The sequence below is a fragment of the Drosophila gunungcola genome (assembly GCF_025200985.1).
Source record: "Drosophila gunungcola strain Sukarami chromosome 3L unlocalized genomic scaffold, Dgunungcola_SK_2 000005F, whole genome shotgun sequence".
NCBI classification, from domain to species: Eukaryota; Metazoa; Arthropoda; class Insecta; order Diptera; family Drosophilidae; genus Drosophila; species Drosophila gunungcola.
This window is the reverse complement of record NW_026453180.1, coordinates 3,464,196-3,484,722: the sequence shown is the minus strand read 5'-3', so window position 1 is coordinate 3,484,722 and position 20,527 is coordinate 3,464,196. Positions and strand designations below refer to the sequence as shown.

At 42.5% G+C, this 20,527-nt stretch overlaps 4 protein-coding genes and 3 non-coding genes across 11 annotated transcripts; 4 read left to right on the top strand and 3 right to left on the bottom strand.

The window, feature by feature from the left end:
• Positions 1–621: 621 nt before the first annotated feature.
• LOC128259555 (la-related protein Larp4B) lies at positions 622–13,070 on the bottom strand. 4 transcript variants are annotated; one of them, XM_052992017.1, is made up of 9 exons: positions 12,786–13,070; positions 10,442–11,291; positions 10,126–10,375; positions 9,672–10,052; positions 8,754–9,321; positions 7,725–8,269; positions 5,080–7,021; positions 3,917–4,273; positions 622–3,856 (listed from the first exon to the last, which is right to left on the bottom strand). In XM_052992017.1, the coding sequence occupies exons 2-8, from the start codon at positions 11,275–11,277 to the stop codon at positions 4,113–4,115; spliced, it is 4,683 nt and encodes a 1,560-aa protein (XP_052847977.1). In that variant the 5' UTR covers positions 11,278–11,291; positions 12,786–13,070; the 3' UTR covers positions 622–3,856; positions 3,917–4,112. The 4 variants fall into 4 exon arrangements, with proteins under 4 accessions (XP_052847977.1, XP_052847976.1, XP_052847975.1 ...); XM_052992016.1 differs by lacking the exon at positions 12,786–13,070 and adding an exon at positions 11,635–12,684 and having other exon boundaries at positions 622–3,866; XM_052992015.1 differs by lacking the exon at positions 12,786–13,070 and adding an exon at positions 11,635–12,684.
• Positions 13,071–13,485: 415 nt separating this feature from the next.
• On the bottom strand, positions 13,486–15,377 carry LOC128259385 (eukaryotic translation initiation factor eIF1). Of its 2 annotated transcripts, XM_052991718.1 has the most exons (4): positions 15,320–15,374; positions 15,207–15,258; positions 14,822–14,979; positions 13,486–13,876 (listed from the first exon to the last, which is right to left on the bottom strand). In XM_052991718.1, the coding sequence occupies exons 2-4, from the start codon at positions 15,232–15,234 to the stop codon at positions 13,730–13,732; spliced, it is 333 nt and encodes a 110-aa protein (XP_052847678.1). In that variant the 5' UTR covers positions 15,235–15,258; positions 15,320–15,374; the 3' UTR covers positions 13,486–13,729. The 2 variants fall into 2 exon arrangements, with proteins under 2 accessions (XP_052847678.1, XP_052847676.1); XM_052991716.1 differs by having other exon boundaries at positions 15,207–15,377.
• A 365-nt stretch (positions 15,378–15,742) lies between these two features.
• On the top strand, positions 15,743–17,798 carry LOC128259381 (60S ribosomal protein L28). The gene is made up of 4 exons (XM_052991713.1): positions 15,743–15,846; positions 16,823–16,922; positions 17,191–17,433; positions 17,621–17,798. The coding sequence occupies exons 2-4, from the start codon at positions 16,830–16,832 to the stop codon at positions 17,717–17,719; spliced, it is 435 nt and encodes a 144-aa protein (XP_052847673.1). The 5' UTR covers positions 15,743–15,846; positions 16,823–16,829; the 3' UTR covers positions 17,720–17,798.
• On the top strand, positions 16,251–16,326 carry LOC128259617 (small nucleolar RNA CD11). The gene has a single exon (XR_008268069.1). It is a non-coding gene; the product is annotated as a small nucleolar RNA CD11 (small nucleolar RNA).
• Positions 16,471–16,544, top strand: LOC128259616 (small nucleolar RNA CD11). The gene has a single exon (XR_008268068.1). It is a non-coding gene; the product is annotated as a small nucleolar RNA CD11 (small nucleolar RNA).
• LOC128259618 (small nucleolar RNA CD11) lies at positions 16,683–16,758 on the top strand. Its single transcript, XR_008268070.1, has one exon. It is a non-coding gene; the product is annotated as a small nucleolar RNA CD11 (small nucleolar RNA).
• A 650-nt stretch (positions 17,799–18,448) lies between the features above and the next one.
• On the bottom strand, positions 18,449–20,236 carry LOC128259478 (putative neutral sphingomyelinase). Its single transcript, XM_052991861.1, has 2 exons — positions 20,047–20,236; positions 18,449–19,961 (listed from the first exon to the last, which is right to left on the bottom strand). Exons 1-2 carry the CDS (start codon positions 20,085–20,087, stop codon positions 18,671–18,673), a joined length of 1,332 nt encoding a protein of 443 aa, XP_052847821.1. The 5' UTR covers positions 20,088–20,236; the 3' UTR covers positions 18,449–18,670.
• Positions 20,237–20,527: the final 291 nt, after the last annotated feature.

Here is a 20,527-nt window from a genome sequence, read left to right as displayed (position 1 = left end):
GTATAACTGCTGTTGGTTTTTTTTTCGCTTTCGCTTGCTGCATAGAGGGATATTGTATTTCTTTATAGTTAGTTTATAGTTTAAATCATATGCAATTTTATAAACTTCTTGTTACTTTACAGTTATCAATTTCGGTACAATTACAAATTGATTATATATATATATTTATAATGTATGCATGTACTTCTCGTTATTCATATTACATATTTTCATTTTTGTTTTTTAACAGACAGGTTTTTGTTTTTGTTGTTCTTGTTGTTGTGTTGTTCTTGTTTTTCTAGTGATAACAATGTGCGTAAGCAATTTTTGTTTAGCGTTGTTTGCTGTTTATGGTAATAGAAATACGGTAGTGAATTCAACCCAAGGCAAATAAAAGAAACAACTCAAAAGATCTCCGACCGTCAAAAAGGAAACAAAAATATAAGGGAATTGGCAGTGCCAAAGAGAATGATCGGGTGAAATCAGGATGGGAACCCCTCAACAATGTATAGCTAAATGTATGTACAGAGTGGTTTCTGGTGAGGGGCATTCCATATAAAGTTAAATAATACAAAATATTTGGATGGTGGGTTAAACAAAAACTAAACGATAACTCTAAGCTGTGTGTGTGTTTTTGAGTGGTTTGTTTTTGGGGGCGGGTGGGTGGGTGTTGGTACAGGAGATATGACAATGAGGGGAATACATAGCTCTATGGGCGTGGCATGTCTGCTGAACTTGCAATATAGTATTATTTTGTAAATATAACAAGGTGTCATATGCGCTGCTTAAGTATACAAAAATAAATAACTTAAGAACTGAGGTTTACAATTTAACAATTTAATTTAATTTATTGTATTCCTTAAAATTATTCAACATCAACAATGTTCCTTTTTTACTTTCCCTATACCCTATACTCTCTTCTATCTCTCTGTCTCTCGATCTCGGAGCGTCTGGATGGACAGCGTGTTTGGTCAAGTGTCCAAGTGTCCAGTTGTCGACTGTCTCATGGTCAAGTGGGCTGAGCAACCTCGATGGGCTTTGGCCAAACCCCATCGTTCCGTTTATTTGTTTTTGTTTTTTGTCGCACACAATTGATGATTTGTTTTCAATTGCATAATATCACATCTCATTGTCGGAATTTCGGAGCCGCCGCCCATGGAGTCCATTAGCTCCACTTTGGCCACTAAACCCCTGTCTCTCATTCATCATTCAATCACCTAAAGCACAGTCCGCAGTCCCAGTCGCAGTCCGCCCTATTGAGGTTCAACTGTACAGTGTGTGAGTGTGTGTGTGTAGTGTGTGTATGGTGTGTTATTTTGTATTCGTTTGTGTTGGCAGCCGACAGTGAGTGATGAGCACAACAAAATCATTTGAGAACTTTCCAAAGAAATATGTGTCTGAGTGTTGGGGTTAGTTGGATATTATATAGTTTGGGTCTTTTTCTTCAATTTGGAGGGGGTAGATACAAACTATAAACTATGAATTATTTAAAGATACATTTTGTGTGGCGGGGGTACGCGACGAACCACTGAGCAAGGTATACTATCTGTATGTGGCCTTCATCCCTAGCGAACTATCGGAATCCTGGCTTTTGCCAAGATTTTAATGAGTGAAGGATCGATTGATTGATTGACTGATTGAAAGCCGTTTATGTCCTAAAGGCAGTTGTGTGTGTGAGTGTGAGTAGTGTGGTGGGGTGTGTGATTAGATGCCATTTGATGTGCGAATGGGGTCACTTTGGTTGTTGGCTCAGTGGTCGGTCTGTATCCTGCTCTCGTATGTTACATATTAGTTAGTATAGGCACTTAACATATTCGATTGTTTTCATAGAAACAAAATATATGTGTTTATATATATTGATTTTTCAGTTTAGTTTCCATTTTCTTATATTTTCAATTTCATTTTGGTTGGAAGTCTTGCGTTTAGAGTTAATTTTTCTTATTCTCCTTCGTTTTTCATTTTTTTTTTTTTTGGATTTTGGATGAAAGATTTAGTACTCTGTTTTGTTTGTTTTGGAAAAACATTGATCGGTTTGTTCACAGTGGGTTCATAAGCAATTAATTCAAGAGAACAAAAATAATACGCGGGTTTTCTTCGGTTCATTGGTAAAGTTGTGTGTGAATGAAAAAATGAAAATGATTTTTTCGTTTTGGTTTGTGGAAATGGAAGTGGAAGTGGTAAAGGGCGGAGCCGTTTTGTTCTCAAATAAGGAAAATAATTAACAGAAGAAATAATGTTAAGTTAAGTGTGAATATCCATATATATGCTGCATACTAAACGTAATTCTTATTGCCTAGAATAGTTTGTAGATATCGTGTGTACGCTCTTAAAACTACTGATTATTTTCTCTTCTCCCTTGCCAATTGTTTTATGCTTCAAGGATTAATTTACATGCTTCTTACATTTCAAAATAAATTAAGACTCCATAAATCAATTTGTGCGTGAAATCGTGAATAATTAAAAGGCAAAATAATAATTAAAATGTTATAAGCAATCCTAATCTAAGATGAGCATCAATAATTTGGGGTTAGGGGCGAGGATGAAGCAGCATCTTTGCAAATTGAGAGACAGAAAAAAAAACCATATGAAAAGAATTCGTTTTAAATGCCTATTTTGAGTGTGTGTTGTCCTAAACCTCATAGAATTTCGTGTGTGTCTGTGTGTGTGTGGTTTTTAGTTTATGGCACCTTTTTGTATAGAGTCCTAAGTCGTAATTATAACATTAGATAGTGTGTTTGTCTTATGAGCTGAGCTGAGCTGTGTGTCCACCTACGCTTTGTAAGGATTAAGTTTAGTGTTTAGTATTTAGCAATGCACTAACTTCTTAATTCATTTCGTTTTCGTTCTTTGTTTGTTGAAATAGACGTGTGAAACCATCAAACTGAGAAAATTGCTTTTATGTGGAAACAAATGCAATTTTAAAATGTAAGTCCTACCCACGCGATCATACGATTAAGTATAAAAATAGGGGTTCAGTGTCTGGGGGAAAAGGAAAAAGGGGAAGATAAGTTTGTCTAGGCGTATTCAGGTGTGTCTGTGTTAACGGATCCCTTAAGTCATGAACTAAGTACGAGAATCCCCATAATCAAGTTATTTAAAACAAAAAAACGACTTGCTCAAACAAGATCATCCGTTAAAATGTTACAATGATTCAAAACGATCGTATATATATTATATATAATATTTCTAAATAATAGAAGTAACCCTAACCTGTGGGACTAGCGGAGACATAGCTTTTTTCGCTACGTACTCGTATCTGTGTACTTCTGTTTTGGCTATAAACATTATGTTTTTTGATGCGAAAGCAAAAATGAAAATGATGAAATATTAAATGTAGTTAATAAAACGTTAAATCAACGGTGTGATTCATGATGAGTTCATCGGTAATTTATCAATAAAACCTAATATTTCCTCTTTTCCTATTCTCCGTCCTTTGCTTGGCTTAGCTTGATTTATAGTTCGGCTTTGTCGTTCGATGCAAGTTGGCTAACTACGCTCATCAAACCTCTTAGACTTATTCACTCGGCATCGTTTATCGTTATTGGTAATCGTAAATATAGCTTAGGCATATTCATCTCTTGTCTCTTCTCCTCTGGCTGTCGCCTCCTCCTCCTCTTCCTCCCTGGATCTCCGGATCGCCAGATCGCGGCGCTAAACTAAGTGATTACCCATCGAGTCTAGGTAACATTAGCTTAGGTAGATTAACATTAACTGATAACTGATTAAATATAGCTGGAGAAAGGGTTATGCACCATTCATTTTTCGTCTTTGCCTACTAATATGATAACTGGTCCAAGCGTCGTCCACTGCTCGCTTCTATTCTTTTGCTTCTGCTTCTGCTGCTCTCGATTCCGCGTCACTCGAGCAGCGGCCACTACTGCAATATGCTTAAATTATAGATTAAAATCACAGAGACAGACTGAAGCAGCAGACTCACCTTTCATATGCCTCCTTAGTTTGCTCGTAACTATCTATAGCACTTATAGGTATAACAAAAAAGGTCTGCTCATATTTACACATGGAATTTCATATATGTACAGGCGGATGCATCCTTTGGAGGGCATCCTGCAAAGGTATCTCACAGTTGCCTTGCTTTGGCAACGCGATTATCCACTCCTCCACTTCGTCCTCCCTTAAGAGTTGTTGGCCCTGGACTTGCGGTTGCCGCCAGTTCCCGAGCCCACATTGGCATTGGTATTGTGCTCTGTTGCAGAGCTGTAATGTTGCTGCTGGTGTTGCTGTTGTTGCTGTTTCTCCTTGCTCAGTTGGCGAACGGAGGCATTGGGACGATTATCTGTTGGGAGCAAATTAAAATTCTGTTTAAAACCAAAGTACAATTAAAGAGGCATCGGAAAATGCAACTTAATTACTTTTAAATTTGTAAGAAATTAACTTCGTCTCTACTTAAATAGTTTTGTTAGGCAAATTCATTATTTTAACTTATAATAGATTATAACTAATTAAATCAAGCTGTAAATAGCGGTTGTTTGCAGTAATGACAACATCCAACTTAATTAATATTGAATATTATAGGCAAATTATATATATATATATATATATATATATATATATATATATATATATATATATATATATATATATTTTAAATTAGAAATTGATAAATTAAGTTAAATACATATGGAAAGTTAAAGGAAAATTTTTTATTTTGAATTGCTAAGAATAAACTTCAGGTAATCTTAACTCTGTTAACAAAATTCAAATTAAATATGCCTCCGGCAGATGGCGCCAGCAATTCTAAGGCATAAAATCGAAAGCGTCATCTGTAGTTTAAAATGTAAAATGTAAGTACTGTTTGTATTGACGTCACTGATTATGATTGACTTAATTTGCTTAATTACTTATAGAATAATTATTCGATTTGAAACATTTGAACAAACATATAATAGATTTGGCGGTACCTAATTTTAAAATGAACTTTACAATAAGCTTATCTAGAACGTGAATGTTAAATCCATGTTCAATCTCAACATTCATACGGACAGACAGATAGACTGTTATTGTTGATCAATTTAATAACTTCTTGCATTTTCCAAAACCGCATTCACACTAATGAGTTTTCTTGACAACTCTTGAACTTACCTTTCTCTTTGGCAGAGACCACGACGACAGCAACGCTGCCTTGTGTGGCATTGGTGGTTGTTAGGGGACCACTTGCCTTGCCGGAAACGGAAATCGCGGCTGGCGAGGCACCGCCTGCGGCCCGCTTCTCGGTCGAAAGTGTGGCTGTGGCCAGGCCGCTCTTCTCCACGACGGCTGCCACCACGGCGGCGGGATCGCCGAAGACTAGGTCCATCTTGTGGCTGCCGGTGGGCGAGAGGGTGCCAGTGGAGCCGCCGGAGCCGGCTTCCTTGCTGTCCGCCGCGCTGGCGGCGGCTGCCTTGTGGTGCTGGGCCACCTGGGCATAGCTGAGCTTGCTGGCCGTGGCCGCAGCCGCTGCCGATAAATTCTCCGTCGACGTGGACGTGGCCACGCTCTTGTGCTTGCTGGCACCCTTCTCCAGCAGATTGGCCTCCTTCTTGGCATGCAGGGCGGCCACCGAGGGCGGCTTCTTATGCTGCCCGAGGCTGCACTCGGCCAGACTGGTGGTCAGTAGGTTGCCCTCCACCACGTTACAGGCGCCAGCGCCCGCGGCGGAGTACTCGTTGTGGCCAGCCAGCGGTGGCAACTGCTGCTGCTGCTGCTGAATGTAGCCTTCAGCCAGTCGATGCGTTGGCTGCTTTGGATGCACTTCATCCTCAGTCTTGTTTGATTTGTCCAGCTGCTGCTGCTGCTGCTGCTGATGCTGGGTTCCGGCCACCTCCTCTTTGCCGCTGCTGGCATTGATATTTGGTGTTAGACACTTTATCACATGGATCGAATTGTTGTTACTGGAGCTCTGCTTAGTAACGTTGTTCTTAGTATTGTTGCCCTCTTGCAGCTGGAGCGCATAGTCAGCGCCCAAAGCGTGGGGCGTGGGGCTAACAGGTGGATTGCGCTGCTGCTGCTGCTGCTGTTGAGGTTGATAGTTGTGGGCCGCCAAATGTGGCTGCTGTTGGTGCCTGTTGTCCTTGCGCGCCTTTCCCTTGCCGCCTCCTGCTGCTCCACCACCTCCTCCTCCAGTGCGCACCACATCCGACAATCGGCTTTCGGCCCAATTGTTGGCAGAGGAAGTGCTGGCCAAGTGGGAATTACTGCTCTCCAATCCCTGAAGATTGCTTGGACGCTGCTCCTCACTCTCCACACTGCTACTCAGTAGTTGGTGCTGATGCTGTGGCTGCTGCTGCTGCTGCTGTTGATGCAGTGCCTGTTTTTGGCCCAAACCCGTGGACGAGGCGGACGACGTGGAGGAGTTAAGCAGGGAGGAAGCTCCGCCAGTGGCTGCCTGAGGTGTGTGCGGTGCATTGGCCGAGGTGGCTGGCAGTGGTGGGAAGGCGGCTGCCTCCAGGTCGAATTGCGGCGGCTGAACTGGCGCCGCCGGCTGTTGTTGCTGCTGCTGCTGTTGCTGCTGCTGCTGCTGTTGGTGCTGGTGGCCCTGATAGCCCAAGGAGCTGTGATGAATACCGCGCTCGTTACTTCCGCCCGACAAGCTATTGCTGCCCGATCCGCCGCCGGATCCACCGCCACCAGATCCACCACTGCTAACGCCCAAACCGCCACTGTTGCCCACATTGCTGCCAATCGAGTTGTGGTGATGGTGGTGATGATAGTGGTGACCCGACGACGAGCCCTGCTGTCCGGTGCCGGAGGTCAGGTGGTGCGACTGCTGCTGCTGAGAGGACAGGGCATTGTGGTGGTGATGGTGGTGCGAGCCACTCGCCATCGACGAGTGCTGCTGGGCGTGGTAGTGCGGATTGTAGTTGTTGCCCTTGTAGTTGCCACGGTGCTGGGGCGGTGGGACATCGTGAATGGTGTTGTAGTGACTCTGACGCTCGCCACGATGGGAGGCGCTGTCGGCTCCGCCCCCTGACTGTATATTACTGCCGGAGGAAGACGACAGCAAGTGCTGCTGTTGATGCGGGTTCGAGGGTGAGCTGCCGTAGATCTGTAATGCAAACGATACATGAAGATTGTTAGCTTTAAATTGTATTACAAATCTTTATAAATATTCAGCCATATAATCTTAATTTATGGTTCATTGAAACCCTAGCCCAAATACTGCACTTGAAAAGCCCAGCACTTAGATCTAAAATTGTCGTTCTATCAGTTAGAATTTAAAACTCAGCAAATGTAAATGCGATTTTTCTGATTCGCCTGTTCATCTTGGGTAAAGCCATATTATAATTTCAGTGATTTGGTTTTTATACGCTTGATTTATACATTTGTATTATACTTTTAGTTTAGGAGGCATTTTCTAGCCTTTAAAGTATACCAGTACATCCATCTGTCAGCTTCTACAAACTAGTCCCACAGTTTACAAGATATCTGAATTAAGCTTTTCCAAAAGTCTTCATTGTGTTGGAGATAGTATATAAGTAAACGACTTTATCATAAAGCTCTTTATAGTAAAATAGTAAATGAAAACAATTTATAACTAGTTTACGAATAATCTTCGAGATGATCGTTAACTATTTCAAATTAGGTTTTAATTTTACATAAATCGGAAAACGATTAAAAAGTTCAGCGGATAATGGACATGGCTTTATTGTATACCAGTGGTGGTCGGCAAAGGCCTATATCTTTGTTTTTACAGGGGTATATAGACTAGCCTCCTTTCTCGTTAAGTTTGTTATGTCCAGATTACTTACCCCAACTCGCCCGGCAGGGGAGTAGTTAAGTCCGCCCTCCTCATCACGACGACGACGACGCGTGCGATTCTGCCACTGGAGTGGCTCCTTGCTGATCGAAGTGGCCAGCGATGAGGAGGAGCTGGCCGACATGTTGCTGCTGCGATTGACCTGCTGCATGGCGTGCGAGCCATGCTCCACGCCTTCCCCCGCCTCCTGCAGCTCCTGCTGCACCTGAACCTGCTGCTGCTGCTGCTGCTGGATGGCAACGACCTGTTGCTGCTGCTGCTGTTGGGGCTGCGTCTGTTGCACCACCAGGTGGTGCTGGTGCTGACCAGGCTGTGGCTGGGCCGGGGCAGCGGTCACGTAGGTAACTTGCGGAGCGCTGGCAGCGCCGGAGGAAGCCAATTGATAGTGCTGCTGCTGGGATTGTCCCTGTTGCTGTTGCTGCTGCTGTTGCGCCTGCAGGTGGTGGCTGTGGGCGGGCAGGGCCTGCACCTGAGTGGTGTAGTGGTGGTGAGTCACTCCACCGCCGTAGCTCTTGTCCAGACTCTTTTGCATGCCGCCTGTAGTTAAAAAAATGGTTTTAAAATCTTAGCATTGTATAAAATATCCTAAATCAAAAAGATCATAAAAGTACTAGCATATAATCAAGAAGCCAATACTGCGCTTATTAGTTCGCTTGTTGAAATCTGTTTTTTGGTTTAACAAAAAAAAACTGGACCATTGTTACATGTGGACTTTTTTCCAAAAATTTTGGTATTGTAAGTAACGAACACGGTGAAAAATTTGATAGACATTTTAAACATGAAAAGAAGGAATCGGGGGCATGTTTAAAGGTCAAATTTTCAAAGTATGCTTAAGGATTCGTTGTTTCTAAGCTTTAAAAAAAGTACTAAGTCAAATATTTAAAGCTTTAAAAACTATTTTCTCAAAACTCCATTGTGATGGAAAGTTTTTGATTTCGAACTAGCAACCTTCAAGAATCATTTATGATTATTCTTGACCTTTTCTTTTTGTCTCTCTTATTAAAGGCACTTCAAAACTCACCCTTCCAGTTGCTCTTGATGGGATAGTGACGAGTCGAGCTGTTCACCTGCACAGTGGCCTGCTGTTGAGACGAGCTCGTTGGCTGCTGCTGGATCTGCTGGATCACTTGCTGCGGCTGTTGCTGATGCAACGGAGCTTGCTGCAGTGAATCCTGCACAATGTTCGCCGGGACCACGCTCACCATTCCACCGGGAATGGCGCCAGTTATCTGGATGGGCACAATGCTGCCGCCTTGGATGTGCGAAGCTGTTTGTGTGTTGCGCGGGGGTTTGCCCCTCGACTCGCCACGTGGTCCCGAATTCGCACCGCCCACATTGTTTGGATTGCCGCGGTGATTGTTGTTGTAGCGCCCACCGCCCTGCGGCTTGGACGTTACCATCGTTTGTGCGGTGGGTGGCGGAGCTTGAGCGAAACTGGCGGCCACAGCCTGCGGAGCCAAGGGATTGGCGGCAAAGAGGTTGCCCCCGATCTCGTAGAAGTTCTGGCCATGGGCGGTAGTCGCGGCCACAGTACCAGGTGGCCAGGGTCCAGCCACCAAGCCGGGATAGAATTGATTTTGCGGAATCGGCTGTAAGAAGATTAGGATTTTAATTCAATATTTACAAATGGTTGGCAATTATGATTTGGTGTATATTTAAGTCTATGGAAATCAATATACATTCATTAAGTCAGAACACAATAAAGGCATATCCGTAGAACTTCTTTAAAATTCAAAAATATTTAAGCTTACATATTTTTTATTAAAGATCAATTTTACTGAATTGAGATTAGCCATCTGTTATTTAATTGAAGACCTTAATAACAGTTTCATTGGAAATCAATATACATTTAATTAATTTAACTTAATAAAAATGTATAGATTATTGTCTGAACTAAATTTATCCGGAATACAAATGAATGTTGAAATGTAATACTCACAATCAGTACAGGATTGCTGTACGGAACTGACGCCGGAGCCGCGAGGGCCGCTCCATTGGTGTACAGGTAGCGGGGCTGCTGAGCACCCGCATAGCTCACTGTAGCCGCACCGGCTCCGGATGGATCAAAGACATTGGCAGTCGGCGGCGACGTTAGACCGTAGCCGTTCTTCATATTTGGTACAGCTTGGATGCGATTGATAAACGACTTGGGCTTGATGCGGGCCATGATCGGCTTGCCCTGGAACTCCTTGACTTCCTCGCGCAGGTACTTAAACGCCTTCTGCGCATCGTCGTCCGACTCGAAGGTGATGTACCACGAGTTGTTGGCGGCAAATTCGCAGGAGATCGGCCGGGGGCAGCTCTCGTTGCTGAACAGAGCCTGTTAAGCAAAGCAAAATCCAATTAGTATTTCTAAATGGCATGGGTAAGTCTCCCACTGAGGAGTCACCCACCTTGACGTCATCCAGAGGCGTGTTGTTCGATATCTCGCGCAGAATGATGATGCAACGCTTGCGATTGGGACGCACGCGCATACCTTTGTCGTCCACCTGGACATTGGGCGATTCACGCAGCACCTCGGTGATGAGTTTTATGTCATTGGTTAGTTTCCGCACCAGATTGAATCTGGCCACGGTCCAAATGGGCACATACTGGTCACTGTCCATTTGGGAGAGCAGGTAAGTATCGTTGGCCAGGTTCTCTCTATTAGTAGGTATAAAAGTAAGTTGGATGTTCCATATATTTAGGAGGAGACTTCACACAACCCACCTGGAGAAATAGTACTCAAGCTGGGTGGCCAGCATCTGCTTGAGCTTGTCCAGCGGTATGTTGGACTCCTCCCCGCCCTGGGCTGCATTGTGCACACCCTGCTGCTGATCGGCTGGGCCATTCGCGGGCAGCTGAACGGGCTGGACTGGGAGTTGGACAGGAACCTGGACCGGCACTACAATCTGATGGGGCTGCTGCGGATCGAGAGCAACTAAATTCGTATTGCTGAGGGCATCTGTGGTGTAGCAGACCACAGTGCCGTCCTGGGTCTGGGCGAGTGTGCCATTCATGATGGCGTATTCGTTGGTGTCCTGGGTCTGGGACTCCTGGCTTCCCACCGCTCCTCCTGTTGCTACTCCGCCTACAGCTACAGTTCCCACAGCCGGCGTGGCCTGTGGAGGCGCCGGCTGATTGCCGTATGTCAGATGCTGGGCGGGATGCGGCGATTGCTGTTGTTGCTGCTGCTGGTGAAGATGCTGTTGGAGCGTCTGTTGTTGTTGTTGCTGCTGCTGCTGTTGTTGTTGTTGGTGGGCTACGTGCGTGTGGGCCAGGATTTGGCCGGCGGGCGCTACTGATCCGACTGCTGATCCAGGGGCGGCCACTGGAGCTACGGCAACTGGAGTGGGAGCTACTACTGGCGGTACTGGTGCTCCACCTGCGGCTGCGGCGGCGGCAGCGGCGGCTGTGATCAACGGTATGTGGGCAGCGGCTGCGGCTGCTGCGGGTGAGGCTGCGATTTGGGTGGTGGCTCCAAACAGATTGGTGGCTAGCATTGCCGTCTCGACAGGAACGTTCGTGTAGACGGGCGGCTGGATCTTGACTGCATCTCCGTTCATGTACACATATCCTCCTGCAAGTGGTTGCGATTAAAGGAGGTGGTTTTCATAGTATGCGGGGGTGGGTGGTGTGTGTGGGTTGCGAGCGTTTGTGTGGGTGTATGAGGTATGTGTGTGTGTGTACAAACAAGGCCAATTTTTGTGTTATTGTAGACGTAATGGGAAACTTTCGTAATCGGAGGAAGCTAGACGCTGGGAAAAAGCTACCTCTCCCCATTTCAAGTGAATTAATAATAGTAAACCAAAAAAACAAACAAATGAAACGCAAAGCACACACATTTGCTTATGGTACATAAGGGGGTGGTGGCGCACACATACATATGTATGCCTAGTTAGTTAACTATTTTTTTTACCAACCTAGGTAGTATTCCATGGTAACTTATGTTGCAATTATCAAGAAATTCCAAACAAAGACACAGTCGGTTATTTTGCTTCTCCTACTTTTTCTCTTATTTTTCTTTTTTTTGTTAAATCTATTTTTTTTTTGCTCTTTCGAGCTACACACACACTCACGCACGCGGCACACTCACACACACACACAGACACACACACGCGCGTTGCCACCCAGTCGCGGGAGTGGGAGAGAGAGCAAGAGCAAAGGATAGGCCAAGAGAGAGGAGGCTCTTCTTTCTATTTGGAAAATTTTATTTTCACTGCGATATTTTGTATTTTCGCCTATTTCCGCGACTCGAATCGCGCTGTGTTATCGATGGATGGTAACTTATTTATACTGCTGGCGACTCGAAAACACGGCTCCTGGCTCCTCCGCCCCTTTTCGTGCACATTTTCTTTAACTTCTACGTTGCTGCCTTCGCCTTTTCGTTTTTGCTCCGTCTTTCCGTTCGCCGTTTTTTTTTCCTCCTTCCTTTGCAGTCTATTTTTTTCTTCTCGCTTTTCCTTTTTTGTTCGCTTTTTTTTTGCACACGCAGAGAATATGAATTGGGAAATTGAAAACGACCAAGAGGCAATTGATTTTTTTTGTCGACTTTTCACGCCCTACTTTAACCGCCCGCACCCGCCAGCGCTGCGCTTTCCAGTTGCCAATCGCTTGCCAAGTTCCTGAATTAATTTTTAAGGTTCTGCCTGCTTTTTTTCACCACCAACTTGTCACGCGAAAAATCCAAAAATTCGACTTCTCATCGTCATAGAAAACTTTCGCCGTTTCGATAGATCACAAGGCAGGGTTGCAAGCGATTGAAAATACCACAAATTTGAACAGAACAGGGGATTTTTCACTCTTTTCCAGCAGCAATGAATTGAAGTGGTGTCGAAATGAATTGCAAATCGGAATTGTCTTTCTTTCGGTCAGATATAATGAAATTGTATTTTAATCCATTTAATTTGCAGCAACTGTTTGCTGCGGTATTCTAACCGCATAAAATACCAACTGTGTGCAGGGTGGCAGCCCTGAAACGTGCAAGAACATAATATTGCTAAGCAGTTTCCATCCCCTTTGCCCCATCTCCCAAACAATTTGCCTGCATAATTGTATATTAAACCCTACTTACCATTCACAATGAAAGAAATTCAAGGTTGATCCGCCCGCTGACGCCGATTTTGTGCAGCTGCAACCTCGCTGGGGGCAAAACCACTTGTTAAATTTCCGAACCGAGCGAGCAATATGAAACACCAAGCGTTCCGCGCGTCCACGTTTCGTTTTTCAAGGAATTATCATTGGGAAACTCGACTGTTTCAACGCGTTGCATCAAAGGGGACAATTTTTGGTCAATTGACACTCACAAAACTTTTTTTGACAGCAAAAAGCAACACACGCAAATAATTCGCGCTCCGCTTTTTTTTGTTATATATATATATTTAGTATTTTAAAAGAAAAAAAAACTAGTCCAGTGGAAATTGAGTCGGTATTTTTTGGTATTATTACCTTTGCGTACTATGTACACACTAGCCAAGGCTTAAAATTCGGAATAGCGAGGACACTAACCACATATGGTGTACCCGTTATTTGTATTAATAATAAAATTTGAATCTTTCGAAATAAAATTAATTGTTTACAAAATTCTTCCTACTCAATTTTAAAACATAAGCCTTTTTCTTTGTCTTTTCTTCTTATCCAAAGTTTTAAGTATGTTCAACGCAAAAGCGAATCTATAATTCGACAGAATTTGGTAATATGTTATATTCAAAAATTGTCTCCAACTTATTTCTTTGCTTACAATTTAGAGGCAGTAAATACATACAAATGCTAAATTTTCGTCCCATTATGCTACGACAGCGCCCGCACACGTTCGTTTATTTAAATTGAACATTTAATTTTATTTATAACATTGTTCTCAGTTAATGGTCTATTGCTTCAGTATTCATGTAAATGTTCTATCAAGAGTGTTTGAATAAATCGGAACAAAGAACTTTTGCAAGTTTTTGGGGTGTTGTTGAAGAGCTTAAGAATGAAATAGTAGTATGATAATTCACACCGTTTTGTTTGTTCGTCCGCCTAGAAGCCGTGCACCTTGAGCTGATCCGGCTTAGCTAGTCCCACCTTCGTCAACCATTGACAGATGTTCTCACGCTGATCGCCCTGGAGCTGCAGGACCTCACCATACTCTGGGTGCTCGATTACAGTGCCATTGCATGCGAATTCCTGCGAAGGATTGAAGTATTAGTTATTTGGGTTGAAATCGTTCACTTGTTACAAGACTGCCGGAATATTACTTAATTCATATCTATAAACCTAGCTAGTTAAAACTATAATCAATTATTTTCTTTGATAATGTACAGCTGTTCTCAGAGTGATTCTTTGAACTACACATTTTGTTGATTTATTGATTTTATGTGAATTCTGTGAATTCACCATTCACAGTACAAGACCGATACCTTTAGACTTCATTAGATCTAACAAATAACTGGGTCGTAGAACACTATAGGTTAAAGAAAATAAATTATTTGACTTTGCGGGTAGAAAGTTTATTTTACGTGTCCCAATAAACATTTAATACTATCTTTAGATACAGGATCAAAATAAAATCCCTGATATCATTTAATCACAAAAACACTCAGCTATAACTGGATTAATTTAGCAGATAGAAATGGTGATTTTGTGCAACCTATCTCTAAAGATAGAATATAAATCTATCTATCTTTGCAATAAATAGGAACATATAAAATTGTTGATATTTACATTGGATTGAAGGTAGTGGACATAAGAGCTCAGATATTACTGGATTGTTTAAGCAGGTAAATGGCGATTTTATACATCTTATCTCTACAGCCAGAATTAAAAACAAATCCAACTATATTTTGAATAAATAAGTGCATATTTGTGTATTATAAATATAAAAGAGAGATTTTGTGCATCCCTAACTTCGTTCAATATTTACATTGGTTCATAATGGCTGTACTTTAAGCGGATCTGAAAAATATTACTGGATATTAAGCAAGTAGAAAGAATGGTTTTAATGTATCGTATCTCGTTGACCGCAGTTTTAAGCAGAAAGTTTTAACAAACACAAACAAAAATAGTTCCTGTCACAGTGTTGTTTCAAGTTGGGGATCAATGGGGACATATGGGGGTTAACCCACAACCGACCTTCTTGCAGGAGCGGACTATCTTCTTCAAGTCATACTCCGCGGACAGGCCCTGAACAGTGGTTAGCGTCTTGCGACCGTTCCTCTGCTGGATTCTTATGTGCACTAGCCCGTCTTGAATATCATCATCATTGCCCTTGATTGCATCAGCAAAGGGGTCTGTAAGGCAGGAAGATTGGATTGATTATTGGCATTGTGGATTATTATCGGGGTGAATCCAAATGGAGATAGATGTAATGTGTAATCACACCCTTGCAGCGTGTCTTATGTGCGGGCGTGTTAGTGTGTGTGTGTATGCGTGCGGGTGCGATGATGACGAGCAGGCAGCCATTTTTATGTACATGTGTAAGAGTCGGGGAAAACTCTTTGGTTTTCCCGATACTTACCACGAGTGTTTAAATTCTGGATGGACATACGACAATAAAAACAAACCACAGCCTAAAACAAAAACTTTTTGAAATGATTTGTTGATATCTGAACTTTTAATTTAACGTTTTACTGAGTGAGTTTTTCGGAAATGTGTCTGACAAGCAGTGTGACCGCACCGATTACTATAAAAATACCAACCGGCCAAAAAACCCACTACCAATTGAAGTTTTGAGATGTACCATTTTTATACCGTTAATTTAAAGAATTTTTTTATGGAACAAAAATTAATCAATTTAAATAACTTAGAAAATTGTTCGCAACAAAATACAACTTTAATGCATTTATACTAGTTGAGCTCTAGCTTACTTGTTCACTCCATGAACATTTAAAAAACATGTCTTATAAAGCATAAACTTGTATTTTTTTGATGTTATAAAAACAATAAAATAGCTCAAAACAATGAGATTTATTCAATAGAAGCTGAGTTTTAAACTTGACTTGGTGGCAACGCCGATTGGGTATGTCGGTTTTCTATCGATAGAAGGCCTGCCAACTCGCTTGGCTCAAATACAACCCTGTGTTTTCGGCAAGCGCAGCCAACTTCGCGTTATGCCGGGCTGCCATATTTCTTTCCTGCTTGTCTTTCAACGAGAAAAGGTGGGCATTTTGCGTTTAGTCTCGATTTGGTTAAGTTCTAGCGTTCCCGCAGCGTTCTAAACGCTACGAATGTGTTGAGGCATAATGCCTGCCCCACGTGGTTCCGTCATTTTTACCGCCGACTCGCTGAACTTCGGAGGTAAATTGAGTTTTACCCACACGTGCGACACAGCGGCCAAATAGTGATAAAAAATGTGTAGTTTTAGTTGTGACTCTAGGCCGGACTTTATAAGTTAATATGTGTATTCTACCAAGTCAATTTACTAAGCTAAGTTTTTTTGTTGCACCTGAAATCTAATATCCGTTTTCCCCCCCCTTTTCTTTACATGCTGTGTTCCTGCCGTCCTTTTATATGGATTTTGTTCTATGAAGGTAAGAACACGTGTGGTCTAGAAATGCTTGATTTATTCTTTCATGATGAATGATTTGAGCAGAAGAGTTCTTGAAGACTATATTCATCACCCAAGACTGAATATAACGCAAGATATAATTATCTTGTAATACAAAATCTTCTGTTTCTAATCACCTACTTTCTTTTTATTCCATGCTGACCCTTTATGGATCGTCGATTTGCTGTTCTTCATATAAAGGTAAGAATTCAACAAATTATCTTGTCTAATTCAGTTCTAATTTAATGAGGATTGATTTAGCAGAAGAGTTCTTGAAGACTATATTCATCACCCAAAACTGAAAATATACCAAGAACTATTGCAGTTTAATACAAAGCAACGTAATCTAATCATCCTTTTCTCTTTTTATTCCATGTCTATTTTTTGGGTGCCTACTTGGTGATTTTCTTATAAAGGTAAGCACTAAAAACCAATTTGAGCACTTCAGTTTTGTTTAATGAGGATTGATTTAGCAGAAGAGTTCTTGAAGACTATATTCATCACCCAAAACTGAAATACCCAACAAATATATAGAAGTCTTAAGTGATCTTGAGTAATTACTAATTAATTTATCTAATTCTTTACAGACGTGAGATGGCAACCTCTTCGCACCTCAATTGGTTGATCATTCGCAACAACAACGCCTTCTTGTTGAAGAAGCGCGATGTTGCCAAGCCCTTCAGCACAGTAAGTAAATATTATGATATGATACATGAAACCACGTTTATAGAACCTACCAAGTTTTGATGAAAAAGTAAAGAGAAAATGAAAGAAATTGATCCAGTCTATAAACGTGGTACTAAACCTTCTACAATGATGTTTCCAACTTACAACTTTCACAATGATATTTGAATACAACTTGATAGTAACATTAGTCTGACAAAAGTTGAGAACATACATTCTTTCTCTGAGATAATAAAACAATCCAACTGACCTATGGCATTAACTTTTTCAGGAGCCAAACAACTTGGCCAGCGTGAGCTCGTACCGCTACAGCGGAATCGTGCACAAGAAGACCGTGGGAGTCGTGCCCGCCGCCGACAAGAAGGGCTTCACCGCTGTGCTGAAGAAGGGCAAATATGCCCAGCGTCCCGCCAAGAACACCGTGCGTGTTGACTTCAAGGCCGGCCCCCGCCGTTCCCTGAAGAAGCTGAAGAACCTGCTCATCGGCTCCAAATACCGCAAGGACCTGACACAGGTAATTACCTTTGAAGCACCAGCAAAAACCCAATTGCTTTTTGTTATGATGATCTTTTTTTTAATGCTACACAACCAAGATCGCAGAATGATCCGTGTTGATAAACTTATCTGAGGTTCTCACTCAGCTTAAAGTCTAGTAATCCTTTGATTGGCTCTTGTTCTAATGAATTTATTTGTGTTTTCAGGCTGCCCTCCGCCGTGCTTCTGCTGTCCTGCGCTCCCAGAAGCCCGCCCCCGTCAAGGGAAAGAAGGCCGAGCTCGCTAAGGGAAAGAAGCCCGAATAAACTGTACCAGATGGGATTATGCGGAGCTGTTTTCTACTCGAGAATAAAGAAAAAATGTTAAAAACACCCTAATATTAAAGCTAATTTCTGTGTTAATATGTGGGAAATGGTTTTGTTGAGGGAAGTGAAGCATACTTTAAGGCCTGAACTGTGAATACCATAAACAGATATCAACCTTCTATAATCTCAAAAGTAGGTTGTTCACCCATTTAGCGTGTCTCAGCTGTGCTTAAGATTTTTATTTAACTTTCTTAATTCATTAAAACTAAATATTAATAAAATGATTGCTAACGAATGTATAAAAACCTGCGGTCAAAACAATATATGTTTCTTAGCTTATGGAAAGGGCAGATACAAATTTAATACTAAATAGGAAAAATATAAAAATCTGCTATTCAAATAGGTATTATTTTTTTTGATTTTTACAAAAGAAAGTTCGATTGAAGTTTTTTTAAAATTATTTTTTTAATTTAATAAGGTGAATTGAAGTGAATTTTTTTAAATGGTTTAACTGTAACTTTTTTGAACTACTAATGGTTTTTTACAATCTTAATTCGGTTGTTGTTAAATAAATACTAGACACAAAACAATGCCCTACAAGATTTTTTTTGAGCACTTAATTGTTTCACTACTTATATTTTAACCGCAGCTGTACCTTAATAAGCATTCTTTCTCCTGTTTAAATAGTTAAGCAATACGTTATCCTATATAGATACAACTTAAGACACATTCTTTAAGTGTTTAATTTTATTGAACTATAATTCCTGGGATATGGATGACGTTACACAAAAAAGAGACCATGGAATTGCATTGAAATATTACAGGTCGTAAAACAAAGAGTCAGATATTAAAAATACACACTTTAGTCAAAGACAATACAACGTTTGTTAATCTAGGGTACACATGGATTTTAAATGCGCACTGAGCTCGAGGCTGCTCCTTCAGACAGCTTCAGTAGAAGTACTCGTACTTCTGGTACGAGAACAGCATCACCTCCATCGATTTCTTGCCCTGCAGCACCCCATTCCTCTCCATATAGTTCCAAATGGAGGCCATGAAGACGCAGAAAATAATCACGCCAAACACGATGAACTTGAGCAGCAGAAAGATGGTGCGCATGCCCACGGGGGCGGTGAACTCCACCAGCAGAACGAGGAGGACGAACAGGAAGGTGGCTGCACTGTAGTACAGAATGCGATCCGTGTTAAGTTGGAGAAGGGAAGCATCGCACAGGGCCAGAGCTTCGTGAAGGGCGGCAGTTCGGGCGGCGGGTATGGTCTGGATGGAAGTGGAGCTGGAGCCATTGCACTGGATCTCCGGGTGCTGCTGCTCTTCCTCTCCTGCCTGAGCATCGCCCGCTCCCAGTTCCCTTACAACACAGCTTTCGCCATCATTCTCCGCCACCTGGCAGTTCACTTCGATCGTGGCCACTGGCTCCTCCGCTCTCCTCTCCGTCAGCTTGGATAACCTTATGTGGGCCAACACGGCCTCGTGATCCGAGAAGCTGAACTTCTCGCCGGGCACACGTTCTGGAAATGGCAGCTTGTACTCCACTATCTCCGCATTCACATGATCTCCTCCTCTCACAAAGATGTGATCAATCCGTATGCCTTGAGGATTCCGCTCCCGCGCCTGCTTGGATGTGTACGAGTTGTGTTGGCATTCGTTGGTGCGAAAGGAGTCCGAGGCGCAGCTGTCGAGCATTTTGGAGGTGTAGAGCAGCACCTTGTAGGAGATATCCTGCGGCTGGGCATTCAGATCACCCGCGAGGATCTGCAGTGCCGAATTGCCCCTGGTGGCCTCGATAAATTGAGCAGTGTCGAAGGCCTGGATGACGCGGTGCGTCTTGTACTCATCGTTGGCATTGTCATACTCCGCATGCAGGTGCGCATTGTAGAGGTGGACCATTTGGCTACCGACCAGGATGCGGCACAGGCCCACACCCTTGCCGCCGAACCAATCCGCATGCTGGATGCGATGAAAGTAGCCGTTGACGGACCACGCATGGAACAGCGTGCCCAGGATGGGGTATTTGGAGAGCACCAGCAGACCAGCGCCCATTACCCCGCTGTGAAAGTAGTGACTGTGGGGCAGGACATCCTCCGTGCCCTTCTGCAGCCGCTCGCTGTCCTGCTGGGCCCACACCTCCTGCAGGGACACAATGTCATACTTCCCGGTGGCCAGCTCCTTGCAGATGGCATCGATTCGCGGCCCGCGATCACTAGACACATACGGAATGCCCCTGCAATTTGCACATATACAGATCGGGGTCAATGGAGCACCTTCTACAATGGAGCACCCCAAAAGGAGCTCAGAGATCACCTCACCAAATATTGAGGGTCAGAATGTTCAGCTCCAACAGCAACATCGCGGTTTTTGGTTACTGGTTTCACGCTGGCATGCTTACAATCCAAAATCAGGCGCGGGCAGCGGCGATAAGATAACTTTTTAATGTTTTTATTTGTTGTTTTGAAGATATATAGCTACAGTGTGACCGTGTGTGGAAAGCCTAAGTTTGAATTATGTTTAACCCTCGATGGGCTTTGTAGCTTTAAAGCGGCCATGACGATGTTAAATATATTAATTTTTAAATTTCGAGAATATAGTTGTACTTTATTGCTATTTATTGTTATTTCACTTTAAATATTGAAAAACGTAAATGTAATTAAATTAAACCCTCATCGTCGGTAATGATGAGTTTAGTTTTTATATTTTACATAAAGATATGTATATGTTTGTTTTATTGCTTAACTTCAATTTATGACTTTCAAAAGTTACTTAAAGTTTTCAAAATAGATTGTTTCCATT